At 42.0% G+C, this 21,446-nt stretch overlaps 1 protein-coding gene across 11 annotated transcripts in view; it reads left to right on the plus strand.

Annotated features, from left to right (window-relative positions):
* U2SURP (U2 snRNP associated SURP domain containing) overlaps positions 1-21,446 on the plus strand; it is a 49,169-nt gene that overhangs the window by 3,825 nt on the left and 23,898 nt on the right. Inside the window, exons 1-14 of one of the 11 annotated variants that reach the window (XM_074547127.1) lie at positions 3,336-3,618; positions 11,197-11,244; positions 11,674-11,691; positions 13,978-14,076; positions 14,697-14,811; positions 15,209-15,342; positions 16,466-16,507; positions 17,282-17,349; positions 18,612-18,706; positions 18,790-18,825; positions 18,925-19,007; positions 19,389-19,554; positions 19,968-20,179; positions 21,119-21,162. In XM_074547127.1, coding sequence (XP_074403228.1) covers positions 11,677-11,691; positions 13,978-14,076; positions 14,697-14,811; positions 15,209-15,342; positions 16,466-16,507; positions 17,282-17,349; positions 18,612-18,706; positions 18,790-18,825; positions 18,925-19,007; positions 19,389-19,554; positions 19,968-20,179; positions 21,119-21,162 — 1,109 coding nt within the window. In that variant the 5' untranslated portion in view covers positions 3,336-3,618; positions 11,197-11,244; positions 11,674-11,676. Of the gene's footprint in view, positions 1-3,335; positions 3,619-4,185; positions 4,327-11,196; positions 11,245-11,673; positions 11,692-13,977; positions 14,077-14,696; positions 14,812-15,208; positions 15,343-16,465; positions 16,508-17,281; positions 17,350-18,611; positions 18,707-18,789; positions 18,826-18,924; positions 19,008-19,388; positions 19,555-19,967; positions 20,180-21,118; positions 21,163-21,446 lie in introns of those variants that run through there. The other 10 variants (XM_074547125.1, XM_074547126.1, XM_074547130.1 and 7 more) reach the window with 10 other exon arrangements.

The raw sequence follows: 21,446 nt of genomic DNA on the forward strand, positions 1-21,446 counted from the left end.
AAACCTTGCATCACTTTCTCCTTCTTGACTAACCAACTAGGGTCAATTATACTCTATAAAGCTAGTACCTTGATAGATAAAAAAAAAATGGGAGTGATACCTATATTTTAAAGCTTCAGCTGGAGGAGAGAAAAGGTAGATATTGTGAATGGAAATAGCAGTAACCAACACCATAGTTGCACAGCAATGTTCATTTTAATGTCTCAGTGATCAGGAGCTTCTAATTTTCTGCCCTCTTTACCTTGAATATCTCCAGGTTTGTATCCTTTATGCTTTAAAGACCAGTAATGAAACCCATCTGAAAAAACACCAAGCACAGCAAACTGGCTAAAATACTTCACATTTAAAGAAAATTTCTCTGGAAGTTTAGTTGTTGTCTTCTTAGAGTTTTGAAAGATTTGAGGTAAAACTTGTCTTTTTCTTGACAGCAGCAAATCTGAGCGTAAGTATTGCCGTGAAATTAGTTTCACTGTGATGAAGAATAACGTATCGGGTGGGTGCATATTTCATGTTTTCCATGGTCAAAATCCACCGCTGCCCCAGATTCCAGGGGCTTGTGGTAAGAGCAAAGTACAGCTTGTCCTTTGCAAGGGTTGCAGAACTGAACCGTCACTTACAAAGTGCATAACTAAGAAATTGTTTTGTTTGTATGTGCAGAGTGGGAGTGTTTTGCAGAGCACAAATTGCTACTCACTGTTAGTAACCTGACAGGAGGGACTCTCAGTATGGCGAAGGAATGACTGGCATTGCACTCATCTTGAACTTCCGTGCTTTCGAAACAGCTGATAGATGTGCACATCTGGATTCTAGCCACGTAGGCTAATTCTCTCTGACAAGAAGCTGCAGGAGAACTTTTGAAATTAAGCCTTCATTTGATACTTGCACTAATGCCTGCAAACTACACCGCAAATGACCGACCCTTCTCAGGCAGACGGCGCAGGTCAGATGCTGCCCCTGTGACTGCTTTGCGCAATGCCCCTCTTTGCTTGAGGCATCCCAGGGGGAGGACGAGCCCGGGTTCCCTGATAAGACGTGTCCCAGGAGAGAGCAGGGTTAGGGTTAGGGAAGGGAGAGCAGCTGCTGAATGGCAGGAGTAGAGCAGCAGTCACAGCTTAGGGAAGGTGAAGCACTAGCACTGAGAGAGGGAGTAACACAGAGATGGCTCCTGCCGGGGAACAGAGAGCAGACAGAGCAGTGGCAGCAAGACCAGACTTGCTGAGAGGCAAAGTGCCCTCTCCCAGACAGCCCCTCTAGCTCTTTTTCGTTATTCCGTGGTCCCTGCTAAGGCATCTCAATTGAGGCCAGGCTGAGCGCTGCCCGCCTCTGCTCGCAGCGCTCCCTAGCAACCCGCGGGGCACGGCGGAGCTGCAGCCGCCTCTGCTGGGAACCCTCGCGGGCGGAGGAGCCGCAGGGCGGAATAAGGGAAGAAGCTGGAAGACGGCTGCCTAAGCACTGGGGAACACACACACAGCTGGCGGCTTTAGGGATCCGTGAGCCACTCTGCGAAACTACACAGCAAAGTGCGAAACTACAGAGTTACAAACCGGTACACCCAGCAGCTGCACTCCTGTCCTACTCACTATCTGCCTGCCTCATGGCCTCGAACGTGCTTCCTTTGCCACAGGCTAGGGAACTTCCACAGCACCCGAAATCCTTCCTCTCCCTTTCCCTCACACCCACGTTTGCTAGAGAATTGCAGCAGTTCTGTGCCCTGGTCTGGAGTAAGAGCAATGGAGAGCTTTCTTCTGAAAGTTGGGAAAAAAGCAGCCAGAAAGACAAGTGTAACACACTGCAGCATGTGGTTTACTTAATGTAGCTTAGTGTTAATTATTTATGATAATTCGTGATTTTCCCAAGTATATTGCCTAATGATACTTGTCATTGTGACTACAGTTAATAAACAATTCCCAGGTCTGCAGGCAACCAGACCTACTGCATTATAATGAAAAATGCCTACAATTTGCTTTTAAATATTATTATTATTATTAGCTACCCTTTCCAGCATTAATTCTCCATGGATTTCTGCATCTCACTGTTTCCTTTCCTTTCCTTTCCTTCCTGCCCTCGCTTTTCCATGAAGCCCAAAACTGTGACATGTGTTCTCATTCACTAACTGTATACAAGTGCTACTGTACTATTGCAATGTGTTATAAATAGCACAGATTGAGGAGTACAGTTCATTCTGAAAAATTATCTTTAGAGATGACCTTTGAAACTCTTAGCTATTTCTTTCCTGTTTTTCTCAGCATGCTCTGGATTGTGATGCTCTTAATTTGGTGCAGTTTATTAATTAGAAAAGAGCATAGAGGCTAAGCAGTAAGAGGAGGACTTGAACAATGAGGTGGATAATTAAAATGGATTAATGAGGTGGATAAAATAAAGGGATTGAGGCCAAATGGAGCACAAATTTTCTAAACATTATTGGGCCCCAAACCTCTTATCATCCAAAGGCACATTCCTCTTTCCAGCTAGATGTCTGTTTCTCATCCAGAAGTGTCAGTCATCTTTCATGCCAGGTTTATTAATATGGTGCCAGCAGAGTTGAGCATCATCTAGTGTCTTCTCCTGTGGCCCCAAGTTCCGTAGCTGGTTTGCTTTCAACTCATTGCTGCACCTGTTTGCACTAATATGGTAAAAACCACCCCAAAAGCAGGTCACAGATTATACTAATCCTGTATCTCTGCAAGGCAGTGAAATGGTTCTCAAGTAAACAGGAGGAAAGATGGGGGAAGAGAAGGGCTTGGCTTGTGAAGCAGTAAATCCTGCCTAATCCATCCATAATGCTCCTTGACCAACGCCATCCCTTCATGTGGAAGGACTCCTCTATGGGAACGTTTGGGGCTCCAAATATCCTAAAAAAGACTGGTGGAGTTGTGCCTGTCAATGCGTGGGTTTGATTTCCCTCTCCTTCCTGCCAATCCTCAGTGATTCCTCCTCAAATTTATCCAAGAGAGCCGTGCAGGCTCCTGCAGGCTGGATATGGGACCAGCACGCGCTTATCGCTGCAGTCGCTCCGGTGTGTTCGGTACAAATCCTCCCTCTGTGGGCCTCGGCCGCCCCGCCGGTACCGGAACATTCCGCCTTGTGTGGCGGAGGGCGGCGCCAGCAGCCCGAGAACGCGCGGTGCCGTGTAGCCTTTCTCCCTGCCTCAGCTGCAGCTGCAGACTGAACTGCGGAGTAAAGCAGCTCGTACCTAAGGAACGATGGGGAGCGTTATTTTTTATTTTGCCATTTTTTGTGTAACTTCGGGTTGAGTCACGTTACGTGGCACGGGCCGCCTCGGGCGGGCGCTCGGCACGGGCCGTGCCTGCCCCCTGGCGGCGCCTGCGGGGCAGCAAACCCGGGGAGCTCTTCCTGCGGCCCGCCCTGCTCTTCCTGCACATTGACCCGCGTCCTCCGCCCTTCAGGGACACAGACTTCCCTGCCGTTCTCCGGTCCGCCGTGAGCCTCGCTGCCGCGCCGCTGTGCGCCCTGCCCAGCCTGCTCAGCGCTGGTGACACGCGGTGACACTGCCATGGACGTGCTCGCAGCTGAGCCGTCACCCTGACACCGCTGCGGGCAGAGCAGCGGCTCTCACCAGACCATGTCCCTGCACACTTGGACGCACATCTGCAGCCGGTGAGGTTTCCTGAGAGTTTTGCCCTCCTCTATAAACTCCCAGCCCTCTGCAGTTGCCTCTGCCCTCTTCAACCTTTCCTTTTGCTTTCCCCCCCCCCCCTTCCTTCTGGAACTTTCATTCTCCGATGCCCCAGCGGTTGTTAGCACAGGCCCTGCTCCTCCCGCCGCTCACAGGGCAGTGCGTGTCGGCAGGTGGTGGATTAAAGCTTTCATTAACTTCCTGTATCTTCCTGTCTTTTCCTTAAGTATTATCTCAGCCCCTGCATATTCTACTCTGAAAATCCATGAAAGCACGGGGATTCAAGACTCGTGATAAATGTGACGGCTGGTTATAATCCCCAATTAAATAGCCTTCAATACACTTGCAGTTGTAGTGTGATATCAAACCCAGTAAGGAAGGGTGTGCTGTGTTAGCCTTTTCAGTACTGAAGGGCTTTTTTCACTGAGGTGCAGCATTTCGTGTTGTTCCCAGCGGTGTCCGCTCCGTTTCCCGTCGCTGCCGTGCGGGCCGAGCTCTGCCTGCGGACGGGGCGGCCCTGCCGCGCGGGGGGGCGGGGGGAGCCATCGGCGGCTCGGCCATCGGCTTCGCGCCCTCCGCTCGCGGGCTCGGTGGGATCGGCGCTCGCTCGGCCGCCGCCAGGGCTGGGCGAGGGGAAAGGCAAGATGGCGGACAAGGCGCCCGGCGGCTCGCAGAAACCCGCCGGGAAGGTGAGGCCGCTCCGCCCCGGGCCCGCGCCCGCTCCCTTCGCCTCGGGAGGCACGGCCCGCGGCCCGCTCCCATGCGCTCGGGGAACGCGGTCCGCGGCTCGCTGCCGCCGCGGCGGGGCCCGGTAGCGGCGGGGCGGCGAGGCGCGGGCGGCGCGGCCTGCTCTGAGCCCGGGGTGACCGCGGGCCCCGGGACGGGGTGGGGGGCGGGATGGGGGCTCGGAGTCCCGGGCTTCTTGCGGGGCACGCCCGCTCCTCGAGACCGGCCCGGGCACGTGTCCGTCCCCGTGGCCTGGCGGGGAGGGCGCGGGGCTCGGCGGCGGCGGCGCTGTGCCGGCCCGCAGTGCCCGAGCCCAGCCGTGCCCACCGACGGCTTTCATTTTATTGCCCTTACTCCCTTCTTCCCTCCCTTCCTCCCTCCACGTGGGCCGAAGCCCGCGCAGGGTGAGTTTCCAACTCGCGGGTGGGAAGAAAAACCACGAATTGGGATGGAGTGGGTTCTTTTGAAGCGCGGTGAAATTATAAGTTTCATAGAATTGCTGCGGCGTTCCCCGCGCTTTTCACGGAGCCCTCTGTACTTCCTGTAGGTGCTGCTGGGTGGATTTCCAGCCCAGGAGCGCAGGTAGCGCAGCAGCTCTGCAAAACCTGGCCCAGAGCTGTGCTCTGGAACAGCGGGCACAGCACGGAGCTGCCTGCGCTCCCGGCATCGCTCCACCGGGAGGGTGAGATACTTTCGGGGTGCGCTGGCCGCTGATGGTTTGAGGATTGCTCCCTTTCATTCACTTTCGTTTCAGGTTTTAGGTCAGAAATATATAAATCCTCCAGGTTTTGGTGTGTGTGTGTGTGTAAGTCATTCAAAGAGAAAGCCATGTTATGGCTCAGGAATTTCCAGTGCTATAAATGAATAATTTTTGCCCATCTTTTTATTAAGCAAGACCAGGATTATTTAGTTTTTTAAAATTTTATTTTGCTGCCAAGAAACTGTAGTAATTAATGCAGTTGGTAGTGAAATGTAGTTACTTAAAGTCTTTGCATGTTTACTCAGTTGTTAGTAGAGTAGCAGCGTTTTATTTTTGTTTCCCTGTTACGATCTGTTCCAAATATTGCTAAGAAAAGTTTTTTTTAATCTTGCTTTTGGCTTGGAATGGCAAATAAGAGCTGGACAGAAAACTTCAGTAGTAAAATAGATCTTAATTTGTGGGCAGTGCCTTTCAGGGAATAGGACATTTTGGGATTTCAAGTATAATTAGAAATAGAATACTTAATTATTGATGAGTGCAGCTGATAGCGTGGTACAGAACACCAAGCCAGATGTGATTCCTCTCTTTTTGCAGTTACATTGTAGGCTATTTGTGTCATTTGCTATTTCTGTACTGATGATACTCTTTCTTTCAATATACAGTAATAATTAATGTATAGGGATTGTTTTCTGTCCCAGATGTCAGTCCTGCAGAGGTGTGTTCAGGCCGTTAACTCTTCCATGCCATGGAAGCCACCTAGGGAATGTAAGGTCAGACTGTTCATCTGCCAGGCCTGCTGAGGACAGTCTGTACCTGCACTGCCAGCTCTGTGCACTCCCCTCACCCCTCAGCTCCCCGTGACATCCACATTCCACTTTACATTTTAGATCTGACTTGTTCCTTCTTGTCAGTGTTACTGTATGTGCCACGGAAAATAGGGGTAGTACCTGCTTGGATCCATGAGAATGTTTCTGTTGAAAAGTGAAATAAAATAAGACCCGCCTGTCTCTTGGGATTTATTTCTCAAAAAAAAAAAAACTTGGGAAATCTTGGGGGGCTGAACAGTGTGTGTCCCCTTTGCTATCTTTGTTTTATTATTCCATAAGTGCTTGTGATATACATTGAGATACTTTTCAGATGTCTGCAGAAAGAAGTGGTATTGAAATTAGTAATATTTGTTTTAATTAGTTTATTCACACAGGGATTAAAATGTGTATTTTTAGTTGAGCCTATATGAGAATGTTTATGGTTTAACAGTTGAGCAAATAACAATTTTGCTAGATTTTATGAAGTAATTATTTATCAGACATTTTGATTTTTAAAATAATTTTAGGATTCATTTACTTACATAATTAAAATGAAGTTGTAGGCTTCTTTTGCAATTACATTTGTTTTGCAAATACAGTAATATCTGTATCTCACAGACTCATAGGATATGTTTCAGTGGCAGTTCCAATTCAGTGCCTTTGCTGGCTTCTAGATACCTGCTGGAAAGACACAGTGGCTTTTATTTTCTGTGCTCTGTGAGGAGCTGTGACCTAGTGCCTGAAATAAAAGAATTTCTCCCCTTCAGAATGGTTGGAATTTGTTCTTCAGTCTTGTTGTCCAAGTACTGAATTTGACCCAGTTTATATATATATATGTATAGTGTAAAAATCACTTTTTTTCAGCCAGATATTATTTGATTCACTGACTGGAAAGCGTTGCTGGAGGTGGTGCAGGTTCAGGGAGCCCCCATGCCTGCATTGCTGTAGTGGCAGCTGCTTTGTGTGATACTGGCAGCTGCTAAATCACTTTGAGAGTCTCCCATGTGCAATGCGTTGCAAAAGCTTTAACTATTCCTTTGGCACTTTGAGATTAGAATAGCAAGATTGGTGCTTGAGATTTCCAGAAATCCAAGTAGGAAAGAAGGATAATTAAAGAATAGAAAATAGACATTGCAAAGACTGCACAGGATATCAGTGTAGGGCATGATTCTGAAATGACAGATACAGATGTTCAGTTATTTATGTAATGAAATTTTAGCTGCTCAGTGACTCTTTGATTTTGTTATTGTATCTTCTGAGAATAGTTACTGTCTGGCATGGCCATTGCTCTTACATAGACTGCTGTCCAAATTGGGTGCCATATGCAGAAGAAATCCTGACCAGGCTGTACTTTTCCCTTTTTCACTCCAAAAGCTGGACCTGTTGCCTGAGTTGAAGGTTCTAGTGGAATACAATTCTGTACAAATAGTTCTGGAGAAAGCCACTGTCCATTTGCTGTTGTGTTTGCAGTTATGATTGCTCAGGTAGGAACTAATTCTAGTCTGCATTATTGCAGTGACTGTAAACACTAAATACATTAGCTGTGAAATAATTGGCAGGTGTTTTCAAGCACTTATTTTCTAGAGAGAAAGGAAGATTAAAGAATATAAGGCAATCTGGGAACCTCCTTTAGCTGAATTTTGACATCTTAATTTATGATGTGTTCCATTTGTTTTTCCTTGCTGTCAGTGCTGACACAAGGAGTCCAGCCTTCACTACTCCTTCCCTAGCAAGCATTGTCCTCTCTGGTTGCTTTGGCATGATTTGGGCAGCGGCTGCTGCTCTGAGCTGGGAGATGCTTTGGCTGAAGCTCCCCATCTCCCTGTGGTGGGTGATGAGCTGGACCAGGAGCAGTGCTGGAGTTCAGTGTGACCACTGTGGGGCAGGATCAGTGGAAGGTGTTAAACAGGGCTTTCAGCAGAGCTTCTTGTAAACATTTCTCCCTGAAGCTATTGGTTCTTTCAAGCACAGCGCTTTCATTTATATTTTAAATTGTAGCAGTTACAGTTGTAAAAATACCATTCAGCATTTATAGGACCACAGATTGTCTCCTGGGTTCTATTGGCAGCCTTTGTGCTTTTATTGCTCTTTGTTTCACTAAATGACATCAGTATTAATTAAAAAAAATATTTTATGCAGCGTATTTTAAATACTTGTGAAATAACACAGTGATGCCAGGTTTACTGAGAGATCTTTAATTCTGGAGAAACCATGAAGAGCTGGATTTGTGGGCAGGAAGAAAGACGTTGGAAGAGCTGTTCTCTGTTTTCCTTGGAAGCTTCCATGAAGCTAGAAGAAAATCAGGATCTCAGAGATGTCTCTGCTTTGGCATTTTCATGGAAGTTTGTCATAAATCTCATTTGTCTGGTCCTTTGAAGTTTTTGGTTTTTCTTTTAGAGGTTGAGTGAAGTTGGCTGGATTCAGCTTTGGGTGACCTGAGCTCCAGGGCTGGGCTTTGACAGGGCTGTATTTTAATCCAGGCTGCTGAAATGACACTTCAGCTGTGCTGGCACATGCTTTGACAAATGTGCAGTGTGAAAGTGATGGAAAAAGTGATCCAGCTTAAAAAAAGTCTGGGTGAGGACAAAAAAAAGGAAGATAGTTTTCATGCAGAGATGCAGTGAATTGGGGGTAAGAAGGTATTTGTCAATTGTCTGTGCTGGCAGTGACTGAAAGTTGGATTCACTGCATTTTTTCTATTGGCATTTTGAACAGGAGGGAGCTGTCCTCACTCACATCTCATGTGCAGGGCAGAGCTTTGTGTGTCTCTCAGCAGTTAAATTCATTTGAGCTGCTTGACGTGATGAGAACAGAAAAAACAATCCTGCTCTAGATTTCAACGCAGGTGGGCAACATCTTCTGAAATGTTTCCCTCTGTTAGACACCGATTCCGCTGAGTCAGAGCAGCTGGTCTGACTCCTAAGGAAACAAAATGGCCCCTTTTGTCAAGGCAGTGCAGATGGATGCAAAGTGCAGTGCTGGGAGAATTTGGGATTTTTTAAAATAACTGCTGTTTGGAAACTGGCAGATAGCAATGTGTAATTTTGTCAGGAACCTTTCATCTTGTACTTTGTCAGAAGAGTTGCTTGGTTGGTCAGGAGCAGTATCAAAGGTAGAACTAAATTTATACAAGGTAGAACTAAATTTACACATAGGAAAAAGAAGACCTTAAAAATAAGAATTGTTGAAGGAGGAAGATGACATGGCTCTCCAAAGCTGCTAGTTATTGTGGGGTACAGTTGGTTTGAAAACTAAAATTGCTTTTACAAGTTTTCTGAGTGCACCTTAATAGAAATTGTGCTGCTCAGCTAATGTTCAGTGGCTCCACAGTGCCGTGGTCTCTTGGGTGGGTTGGGAAGTGCCACTGGACTCCCACAGAATCTCTGTGTGCCACCACACACTGCAGCCTTTCTGAGCAGCATCATCTGCTTGCTGCTGGAGAAGCAGATTTAGTGTCTTACTTCTTTTTATGTTCTTCCTGAGGATAATCTGTGTCAGTACTGAGCACTGCCACTGTTACTGTGTGTAATGCTTTGTTGGTGTCCCCCCTGTGAGCAGCTTCAGCCCCCCCCTGTTGGGAGCTGTCACTATCAAAACTTGCATCAGTGAAACAGATGTGGGGAGTCAGGGCGTGGCCGCTGCCGTGTGCTGCTGCCAGAGCAGCTCCTTTCCTGGAGCAGCCCAGCGGGGCAGGCAGCCCTGCACACTCCCCCTTTGGCACTGATGCTTTGGGCTGCAGCTCTCGCTGTCTGTTGGGAGGCTGACTTGCAGCTGGGTGCTGCTTGCCGCAGGGCGGCAGCTGGCAGCAGGAGAATGCTGCTCCCGTGCTCTGCAATTCTTTTGCACAGTGTACAGCTTCTGTCTGTGTGATGTTGGGCTACACTTTCATAAAGTTTTGAGGGGAGGACAGCTTTCCTTAGGCTACATTTGTGCAGTCTAGATACCTGTGCATAACAGATTACTGATCTGAGTGCCACAGGCAGTTGGGGATCACAAAAAAATCCAGCACCAAGTACACAGGAGAAGTTTGCAGGCAGTGGCATTAGTAAAAGATGCTTGAGATATTTGCTTGCATGTGTATTCTAATGAACTGCTACAGCTGCATGTGAGCTCAGCTCGTTATTGGCTTCTGTGCAGAGTTGTGCTTGTGAGTCATGTACAGTGCTGCAAGGAAGGGGATTTGGAAGGTCCTTGAGAGTAAAACACGATTTTTTTCCCCCCATTTTTTCCCTGCCTCATTTATCTTTCTTAAAAAACCCTCCAAACATATTCCTAGAGGCCTTTTGCTTCTCCCTTGCTAGGGCTGTATCTGTGTGTTGCACTCTGCCTTTCTGCACTTAATTCTGGTTTCTGTTGAAGACTATTTCTTTCTAAATTGATTTTACTATATAACATAGGAGTACACTTGTTAAAAAAGAAATGTCTCTGTCTTAGCTGATGAAAAAGCAGAATGCACAATAAAAACAAAGCCTAGTAAATGATCTTCTAGTGTAGTATTTGGTGCTTGTTGGTTTTGAAAGACTGGAAATGAGCATCATATATTACTATTTCTGGTATAAATTATAAACTCCTGGTAATGAGGAGAAATGCTAATGTTCTGTAACTAATGAACAGATTTCAGCTAATGGAAATGTGTTATTTTGACTTAAATTTCAATTAAGGTATGAATTGTGCATCAGGCAATAATACTTTAATTTTCTGGAATTTGGGTATTACATAATTTAAAAGTGTGTTCTCAATCACTTAAGCTCACTTAAAACCTGATTTTGTGTATATGCTGGTTTAGGTGTTAAAGTTCAGTTAGGGTTTAAAGTAACAACACCAGTTAGTACCTGGTCACAAGTTGTGTTTTTTGAAGTGGCCAGGTTCCATCTATGCACAATATAGTAAAAACAGTTTTGGAAATTATTTTATAGGAAGCCAAATGTAATCAAGCACTTAATATAATCTTTGACAGCCTTTAATGACAACCCTTGAAGATGCAATGTAACTAACCTACTTTTTTCCCCATTACTGATGTATTTATAAAATCCAGCTGTGGAAATTGAGATGTTTTAATGGCCTGTCTTTAGGTCCGCCCCTTATTTGCCTTATATTGACATTACTCCTGAAGTGACCTAGGTCAGATAGATCATTAAAATACATTATATCATAAAATACATTATATGTTTATATACATTATATACATATATATATATACCTATAACTTGTGTTTGGATGTTGAAATTGAAATGAAAATTCACATTCCAAGAACTGGGAAAAACCCCCCTGAGGTTGTTTATTTGTTTCTTGTTGTGTGCCTCACCTCCTCCTCATTCTCTCCTCAGGTCAGAGGGCCAGATGCAGTACATAGCACTGGATCTGCTGATTCACATGTAAGTCCAAAACACTTAAACAAAAAAACAAACAAATTCCAACCAAACCCAAAATCAAACTAGGCCTGTTTTTAAAGAAACCTGCTTGCTACAGGCAGAGTCTGGTGCATTGGGTATGTAACCTGTAGGTGTTTGCAAATGAACCAATGATTTCATGTTTAAAAATACTCCTTGAAACTTTGAAAACAAGCAGCAATGTAGGAAGCTGTGCTGCATGGCACTGCATCCATAATGGGTACTGGAAGAGAAAAAAGCTGCAAGGACTCTGTATGGGTTTGTCTCTTACACTGGGGAGTGCTTGAGGATGCAAGGTGATCAGTCCTGGGAATCATGGGATATTCAAGTGCTTTTTCACATACAGTTGGCTTCTCAAGGCTGAGACAGTGTGGCCCTAATTCCATCCTTTATTTTTATTTTTCTTTCTAATAGAATATGATAAAGGAAAAGGTAAGAAGAATAACCTGGTCCTGCTGTCCCCCTGCCCCTTATCCCCTCAGTGACGAGACCTTTGCCTGGTTGTGTGGTTGGTATGTTGCATGAAGACTTACCTGTTTCTGAGCTAAAATGAAAACAGGCAGCAAGAGCCAAACTGGGAGTTACTACCAGATGATTCATTCTGTGGTTTGGATTTTCTTCAAGATTTCAATTTGATTTTGTACATGCAGAAGTCAATTACCAGCTGTTAAATTGCTTGTAAGAGCATTAGTTGAGTTGTGGTAGCAGAAACTTTTCATAGAGAAGTAGCTTGTTTTATTGATTTCTTTTGCTTGCTACAATTTGGGCAATTACTCTTAAATCTCTTCTGAGTATTTTGTACTGATGGGACTGGAACTTCAGTGCTTTGTGTCACTTCACAGTCAGTGCAGTATTCTGGTTAAACAGAAGCTTGCTTTCATACAGAGATTTGGTTACTCAGCTGTAAGTTTCTCTTTGCTTCTGTCATTTGCTTTACCCTTTTCACAGTATCTTGCATTTTTTGAAGGAGGAAGACCTTCAAGTTTTGTGTAGTTCTGTTGTTAGGAATTCTGTGAAGCTGCATATGGTTAATGACAATGTTATAATTGCCCACTGGAATCTAACTAGCAGGCATAAATTAGTTCAATCTTAACTTTATATTGTTCCTGCCAGTTGGCAGGTGTTTTTTTTCCTGAGACCCTTTCTAAACTGAGCAGCTCTTAGTGCCAGAACTCTTTATCTTGCAGCTGCTTCCTTTATGTCACTGGAACAAATACTCCTGTGGCTGACCTGCAGGTATCCTGTGACATTACTGGGAGAGATTATTTTCTGATGACAGGATAAGCCTTGGGTAGGAGTGTGGTATTTGCTCTGCCTGCGTTGCTGGGTGCTCATGCCAAGGTTGTATATTGTTTGATATATTGAAATAGAAGCTGCTTTTCAGACATCTGGGAGATGGGATTTTATTAAATTTAAAAACACACAGATGAATTAAAAGCTCCTGATAAGCCTGTCACAGCAGCTCACGTTGACAAACATGGTGTCATAAACCAGATAACTTCACAGAGAACACTGCATAAATTTGTCACTGATAGCTTTACTTTCAGTGATGAAGAGGGAACAGTTTCAAGGAAATATGAACTGCTTGGTCCTGTGCTTGGCACAGATCTGGGAGTGATGCTAAGCAAGGATTATAAATTGAAGATATTTCAAACAGTTTGTTTTTCATGGTGCTTTTTTATGAAAAAAATTTTTAATAGGAAGCTGATCCTAGAAATAAAACTCTTTGCAAAGACAATTATTCCTAGAGGAAACCCTTTCCAGTTGGTATCAGAATATTTTTTCATAAGATGACATCACCTTATTTGTCTTGATGTTGTATTGAGTTGATTTTTTTTTAAGAACTGTCATTGCAAAAATCATAGTTCTAAGCATCACTGTGTGCTCTGTGTAAGAGCACCACAAATATTTTGAAAACAAGACTGTAGCTTCTGGGGCTTTGTTGTTGTGCTGGTTCTTCATGAATTATTGTGTTAAGGCAGGAGTTTCCAGAGAGGTATCTTCTCTCTTTTAACTTCCCACTGCCCATGTCTTTGGAACATGCTCTCCATCCTGTTGTCTTTCTTCTCTTGATGCTTTGCTGCTTGTTAACTATCAGAATAGAATCTTAAGAATTCCATTTCGTGCTCCAGAAATTACTGTTATGTGGAGTACTTCCTTCATCGGGGTTTTGGAAAGAAATTAGAAACAGTCTAGGAGCTGAATGTGAAGTTTTTGTGTGAGGTTTCTGTATAGCTGAAAACCTCTAGAATGCATTTTGTTGTTCCAGCAAAGCTGTTGACTTTTACCTTGAAGTACAATGGAAATTTAGCATCCATATAGTTGTTCCATTACCTGTCCAACCTTTCACAAACATCATTCTTGCCAAAGGAGTCAGAGAAGCTTTTGTGAGGGAAGGGGGAAGAACTGTAAGGCAAAGCATGTATTTGTGGAGGTTTAGAAACTGCACAGTGATAAATGTCCAGGCTCAGTGTCCTTCAGATTTCAGCTGTGTTTGAGTGGTGTATTAAAAGCTTCCTCATTAAACCAAGGATAATTTGTCTTACAAAAGCCACACTTTTTTTTTTTGTTGTATTAGATAATGAAAACTTCCCAGATCAGTACAGAAAGGCTTTTCTTTGTTTTGTTTGAGTTACTGGTGTCGGCCAAGGTCAAAAGCAGCATTATTTGCATTGTTTTGTAAACAATTTGATGTCTGTTTTCTCACTCCCTTTGCAGCCTCTAATGGAAAGTAAACTTAAAGCATTCAGTATTGGCAAAATGAGTGCTGCCAAACGGACACTGAGTAAGAAGGAGCAAGAAGAATTAAAAAAGAAGGTAATGGTGTACAATGAAAATTTTACTTTGTACGCAGAGCTCAAATAAATTTGCTGTTAAAATGGAACCAGCTATCTTAATTTTGGTAATTGTAGCTCTCTTAAGAGTGAAAATGAATTGTATTTTACATGTATAATGTATTTTTGGCATCCATGGCTTTATGATACCAAGAGACTTACTCTTTCCTTGTCTGTGAGAAATCAAGTTCTCTGGCTTCCTGAAATAGGGAAGGGTGATCCTCTTGGGGATCTCCTTTGGCCATGTGGGTTGATGGTAAAGGCTGAGATGGAATGGGCACCGTTCTCTCATGCTGAGGCCAGCAAAGCTCCAGGCTCATAAGCCTTTGATTTGAGCTTTTCTGTTTGGCATCTTTTGAATGTTAAATTGCCATGTAAACTCCTGGAAAGGAACACACAGCCTCAGTGGATTTGTGTGTTATGTGCTGTGTTCTGCCCACATTTCTCAGAAATTTGAATTATCTAAAATTGAAGCTGCTTTGATGCTGTTTGTAGCTTGAACTCTAGAAAATAAAAATGAATGTCACATAGCTAATTTAAGAGTAACTGTCTAGTGAAAGTTGTTCTGTGATGATAGTAAATAGATGAACATTTGCTATGTAGGAGGATGAGAAGGCTGCTGCAGAAATTTATGAAGAATTCCTTGCTGCCTTTGAAGGAGGTGATGGTAATAAAGTGAAAACATTTGTAAGAGGAGGAATCGTTAATGCATCTAAAGGTATAACTAATCTTTTTTTGGAGGTGGTGGGTCATTTGGCTTTGAGTAGAGATGAAGATTGACTTTAAATTGCATTTTAAAATTAGTATTTTACATTAGAAGCAAAAAAACCCCTTGATGCTAAAATCTACTTTATGCTTTGATTGAGATAGCAGTGGTGTGGTTTGTGCTTTAACTATAAGAAGAAAAAACGCCTTGGTTTAGACTACGTAATCGATGTTCTTTTCCTTCATATTAAAAGATGTTAAATTATACAAAATTCATATTGTCAGCTTTTTTAAAATGAGATAATATATTGCATTGAATGACCAGGAGGAAAAAACAGCATTCTTTCTAATGAACAGTGTTGTGCAGCATGAGTTAATAAGATTTGCTTTCAACTTGTCTTTCATTTCAGAGGAGCATGAAACAGATGAAAAACGGGGTAAAATCTATAAACCTTCGTCACGATTCTCAGATCAAAAAAATCAGCCAAGTCAGCCATCTAATGAGAAACCTCCATCCCTCCTAATGATAGAAACCAAAAAGCCTGTAAGTTTCTCACTTGAATCTTAACTCCATGCTGATGCATTTAGAAGTGCTTAGCAAAAGGGCCCTGAGTGCTTGCAGAGTAGTTTATCTGCACGTGTCACATCTGAGAGCACGTGGACATTTGGAGTGTCCTGAGCCAGTCCAGCCTGAGCCTGGTGCTGCACTGCCCTGTTATTGTGTTCCTGCTAAGGTGCACAGGCTTCTCATGGGTATGGATTTAGTGACTGTTGCAAAGGGATAGCTTCTTCAGTCCTGAGAATTTCTGGGTTTAGGAGCAATTCTCAATTTCTATTGCTACTATCTGTTTTTGATTTTTTTTTAAACTTTAAACCAAAAAATAAATTGACCTTTGTGTTGATCCAAGTTTTTCTTGGTAGGGTTCTTTGAGTTTATTTGTTTGTTTTGGTTTGGTTTTATTTTGTGGGGGGGTGAAGTTTGAGAAATTCCTTTAGGAGTCCCTCTTTGAGTTCCAGAACTTGCACACTCCAGAAGCTGAAAACCTTGTTCTATTTAATTTATTTTGTCTTCTGAATGATTTGATGGAGTTTTGTTTTGCTTTGTTTTGTTTTTGGGTTGTTTTTTGGTTTTCTTTTAACCAAGGTTCGTCATAAAAGGTATTAAAAGTATTAGAAATAAGAACCAGCAGTCTTCAAGTCAAGTGATAATTGCATATGATTACTGTTACTACTGTGTATGTGTAATGAATGTCTTGGATGTCTTAAAAGTCTTAATAGAGCTTACTACAATTTTAGAGCATAAGTGAAACGTGGAAGATGCTGCCTGTTAGGGTGGGAAATGAATGTAATGTGATAATTGTGGTCAGTTCTATCATAACCTCCCTCCAGGTTTAAACAAATGGCAGTGTTAGAGCAGTGGGGTACTGCTGGATGGCAGTTTTGATTTTCATTGTATGTAAAGCTCTACATATACAGAAATGAATTGTAGCATTTTTTTATTTTTCTGAGCTCTGTTCTGTCATATGCAAGTGTTTGTTCTGTAAGACTATTACTGCTTTTCAAATTTTTCATAAATACTTGTGAAGTAATGCAATCAGTTTACTCACTTGCCATGTCCAATGGTGATTGAAGATAATGAGGTAAAAATGATTTTATTTATTTGGCAGACCCTCCCCAAAAACAAAAACAAACAAACAACTTTGCCTGGGGTGAGTAGGAAGTCCAGTTTTTCCAAAGCTGTAGTGTGTAACACAAGTATTTTGTATGTCTGCCTATTGGAAACGTTTTCATTTAAATTTGATTATATAAAAACAATGTTGTTGAAGATAACATTTCACATGAGTTAGTTAAGGAACATATATTACTGTTAAAAAAAAATACATTGCAGTATCCATATTCTTCGTCATTCAAGAGCTTTTCCTGAGGATCTTGAACTATTTAAAGTAACTGTTTTTTCAGACTGTATTTACATCCAAAGGGAAGCAAGAGAAGGAAATTCTTTTCAAGTAGAATGTTTGTAGATAAAATAATTGAAAATATATATGTAAAATAACTTACATATATATGCACACACATCTGTCAAATTCATTAGAGCATGACGGTATGCTAGGGGTGTAGTCAGCATCCTAGTTTCCAAATGGAACAAAGTGACAAAATACCTCACAGTTATTTTAAATGTGTATGTCGTAGAGAGAGTGTTTGATCATATGTGCTGCATTGTGAGAATGAGAAGTAACAAATTTTTTTTTCAACTGTTCTGAATTTTTATTTTCTAGCTTTGTGTTTGATAGCGCTCAGTCTGAATGTTTCAAGTCTGTTTGGTTGTTGTTTTGGTTTTTTTTCATTTTTTTTTCTCCTGTAGTTACTTGGTTTGAAAGCTGTGGGTAAAATATGCATGGAAATTATCTATGGTTTTGTTATGTTATTTTTAATTCTGTTCATTTTGTCTTCTGAAATGTTGTTTTATATATCTTTAATTTTAGCCTTTGAAGAAAGGAGAGAAGGAAAAGAAAAAGAGTAATTTGGAACTTTTTAAAGAAGAATTAAAGCAGTAAGTTTGCTAGTTTTTACTGTAAATAAACAAAGTCCAGGGTTTTTGCCTTGCCAGTATTTAAGATCATCCTTGCTAAGTTGTCTTCAAAGGAAGGTTTTTACTTTTTTTCTTCCTCAAATGCTTGGGAAATGGTATAACTAATTAGCTTAAAAGAACTTAGTTACGCTTAATCACTGCCATTGCTGATGGGCTTGGCCATCGTTGGGTCCATCTTGGAGCTGGCGGGTGTTGGCTTTATCTGCCATGGTGGAAGCTTCTGGCAGCTTCTCACAGAGGCCACCCCTGTAGCCCCCCACTACCAAAACCTGCCCAGTGCAGGGGTGTAGCAGAGAGATTGGTGCAGAATGAGATGTCTGGCACTCTTGACAAGAGTGAGCTTTGCCAGTGTTTCTAATCTGTATCCAGAGGAGTTTGTAGGAGAAGGCTGAGCTTTTGTATAATGCAGAAATAAGAATTGTGATTCAAGTCTAGAGACTTCAGCTTAGATAGTAAGTTGGATAATGCTTGAAAAAGCAGATTGTTTCACTTCCATATGTGTTGGAATACAGCAAAGAGCAGCCCATGGATTGAGTGCAGCTGAGTGCCATCTATTTATCCTGCTGCTAGTGATGGAAAACAAATGAGTCTCTGTACATTAGAAAGCAGTAGGTACAACATTCTAAACCCACATGTGGCTTTTGTGAGGACTGCCTGAGCCTCACTGCTGCATGTTCCTTACTTGGTGTAAATGAGTTGAAGGAACATCCCTGTATCCTGGGATTCAGTATCTTCATATCCGGATTTAAGGCCAGACTGCAGGGGACCAAATACTTGTGAGTACTGTCCTCAGAAACTGAGATAAAATCCAGTTTATTCTGGAAATAGCCATGTGGGTGTGCCTCTGAGTAAGGCTTAGAAAAGCTGGAAGCATAACTAGACACTGAGGAGTTGTGTGCATCTTGAAAAGTCACTTGAGTGGTCTGTGGACCTCTGGGATGTGGAATTGGAGTCACTTTTTCAGAGCACAGTTCTTATTTCCAGTTTTGTTTGGGAATGAAATGCCCTGACAATATGAATGAGGAAGCATGCAGCTGGAGTGATTCTGGTAGATATGTTCCAGTTGATGAAACAGAAGTTCAGACATACTGGCAACTTGGAAGTTCTAACAAACTCATTGTTTCATATTGAAAATTCTCATAATTGTTAAGTCAACTCAAAATTTTAGAATAAAAACTTCAGAATGGTTTTAAGTTGTTGCTGACTTTAAACTTGCTTCTTAGAATCCAAGAGGAGCGTGATGAAAGGCACAAAACAAAAGGTAGATTGAGTCGTTTTGAACCACCCCAGTCTGACTCAGATGGGCAGCGGCGTTCAAGTAAGTAGATGTTGTTTTTTATGTTAGTCTGGGCTACAAGATTTGTAGACTAAATTGTACATATTTTTCTTCTCTATATTCAGTGGATGCTCCTTCAAGAAGAAACAGATCGTCTGGTGGTAATACAGATTCTTTTCTTACTCAATTTAATGTTGTCATTTAAATGTATAGCAGGGATTATGACTTCTTTTTTTGTTTGTTGTTTTCCTGTATTTTAGTACTGGATGATTATGCACCAGGGTCACATGATGTTGGAGATCCAAGCACAACAAATTTGTACCTGGGAAACATCAATCCTCAGGTGAGTTTAGAGCCAGGGAGTGCAGTGTTGGCATGTTTGGACCCAGACAAATTTTTTTGCAATATCCATTTGAATAAGTGCTCTGAACATAATGCTGAAAAGTTAAAGTTTAGATTACCAATCTCTAGCTCAGTTAAAATTCTTTTTCCATTGGTATCCCTAAGCGAGGTGGATCATACCTCAGACATTTGAGTGTGCTCAGTTAAAAATGCAGTTTTTTAGATTCTTGTTTCTGCACTAGATTGCATTGGGGAGCTGTCAGTGAAGTTATGTTATGTCAAAAAATAAAAAAATGAAAATTTTGGCATTTGGACAATAATACGAATAGCTGTCACAGAAATACAGTGGCAAAATGTTAATTTTTACCTCTTTTTCATGTAGATGAATGAAGAGATGTTATGTCAAGAATTTGGCCGCTTTGGACCATTAGCGAGTGTTAAAATTATGTGGCCAAGAACTGATGAAGAAAGAGCAAGAGAAAGAAATTGTGGCTTTGTTGCCTTTATGAACAGAAGAGATGCTGAAAGAGCATTGAAGAATTTAAATGGTAAACAGGTTTCTCAGTTCAGGGCTGTAATTATCTTTGCAGACTGTAAGCACATTTTCAGGTTGTTTTAGCAGCCAAGTGAGATGTGTGTTCTGTAACTCCAGTAGATACCAGACCAGCAGTGAGTTTACACTTGACTGTTCTACTGGCAGCTGGATATTGCCAAACAATAGTAATTGTGTACTGTAGTGTCCTGAAGACAGATGTTGGGGGAAGACTAATAAAACATTTTGTGTAATAGGCCTTCATTAGCCTGTGTTGTAGTCTGGTAGATGTAATAACAGTAATCAGCAATGTAAGCAAAGGGTAAATGCTGGCAAACCTAAATATTGCACTTAGCAAGGGGAACTCTCAAGTGATTCAGAACCACTTTATAACATGGTAATGGAGGTGGTTTTTTTTCACTTTTTCAGGCAAGATGATAATGTCGTTTGAAATGAAGCTGGGCTGGGGCAAAGCTGTTCCTATCCCACCACACCCCATCTACATTCCGCCCTCCATGATGGAGCACACCCTGCCGCCGCCGCCGTCAGGACTGCCCTTCAATGCCCAGCCTAGGGAGAGGTTGAAGAATCCCAATGCTCCAATGTTACCACCACCAAAAAACAAGGAGGATTTTGAGAAGGTAACTTACAGTACCCTGGGCCGTATCTCATTGTTAAATACTACATCTGTGACAGTATTTCAATGGCTTCATAGATTTGCATTATTCAGGCTGACTTTGGCAGCCCTTAGTCTGCAAAATCTGGCTCCCTGCTGTAGCCCAAGGGAACCTACGTAATTCCTGAAGCTCTGTTTCATGTCTGTGTTAGGGTACAATATATTGGCTCTTGGTTAATTTAGTGCTGCTTAAAATCTGGCTATCATTTTCCCCCTCCAGGCTCCCTGGATTTTTTTCTCCTACGTCCCCCCATTTTCTTGGCTGCCAAATTGCAGTATCTAAATTGTTTTCCTTATAGAAAATCCTACATTTTAATTTGGGTAGCATTATTTTTACCCTAGAAGAGTTGATGTATTTTGTATAGAAGGTAATTAATCTGGACATTGAGTAAGTATTTTATGCTACTTATGGAGTCAGTTTTCAAACTTTTCTTTTTGTGGAATATTAGCTGATAAAAGGGTAAGTATCTTGAAATCACAAACCAACTTGATTTACATTTGTAAGAATTTATTGATTCTTTGAATGACACTTTAATGCCAGGGCTGTTTTTTGTAAGACTTGGGAATAAAGTAATACCAACGTGATCCAAGTCAAATAGTTTAGAATCTTTTCATAAACGTAAGAACTCCTTTCTTATATATTCAGCATAGTTCCTATTCAGTGCCTCAATGTACATTCTGACAGGAATGTTCTGATACTTTGCAATTGGTGAACCTTCATGGTTCACTGCCACAACCATTTGAATTTTGTGTAATTGCTTAGTTATAACTTCACAGCAGTGATTGCCTGCAAAGTTTGTGATAGATGTGTAGTATTTTCATTGCATATGTATATTTTTGCTTGTTACTTGTTAACAATACTCACATATTCTATGTTTATTATCTGATGTGACTTCATATACAGACTCTGTCGCAAGCCATAGTCAAAGTGGTTATCCCAACAGAAAGGTACATGTTTTTCTTTATTATTACTGATCTAAATATAGAAAATTTCCCCTTCGGAATTTTAAAGAAAAATGGTGATGTTGTGGAAAAGGTAATGGCTTGACTGAGCAATGGTTATTTTATAACAGTTAAAAGAAATGTGTGTGGTTTGCAGTCTAACTATTCTTGTCTTATTAACTGTTTTGGGGGTTTTTTTGAGGGTAGACTTAAGTAATTATCTTTTGCATTTAATTTGATCCCTAGAAAGTGATGCAGGGTAATTTTGTGAGTGAACACTAGGGTGAAAC

This window comes from Zonotrichia albicollis, chromosome 9 (assembly GCF_047830755.1).
Source record: "Zonotrichia albicollis isolate bZonAlb1 chromosome 9, bZonAlb1.hap1, whole genome shotgun sequence".
NCBI classification, from domain to species: Eukaryota; Metazoa; Chordata; class Aves; order Passeriformes; family Passerellidae; genus Zonotrichia; species Zonotrichia albicollis.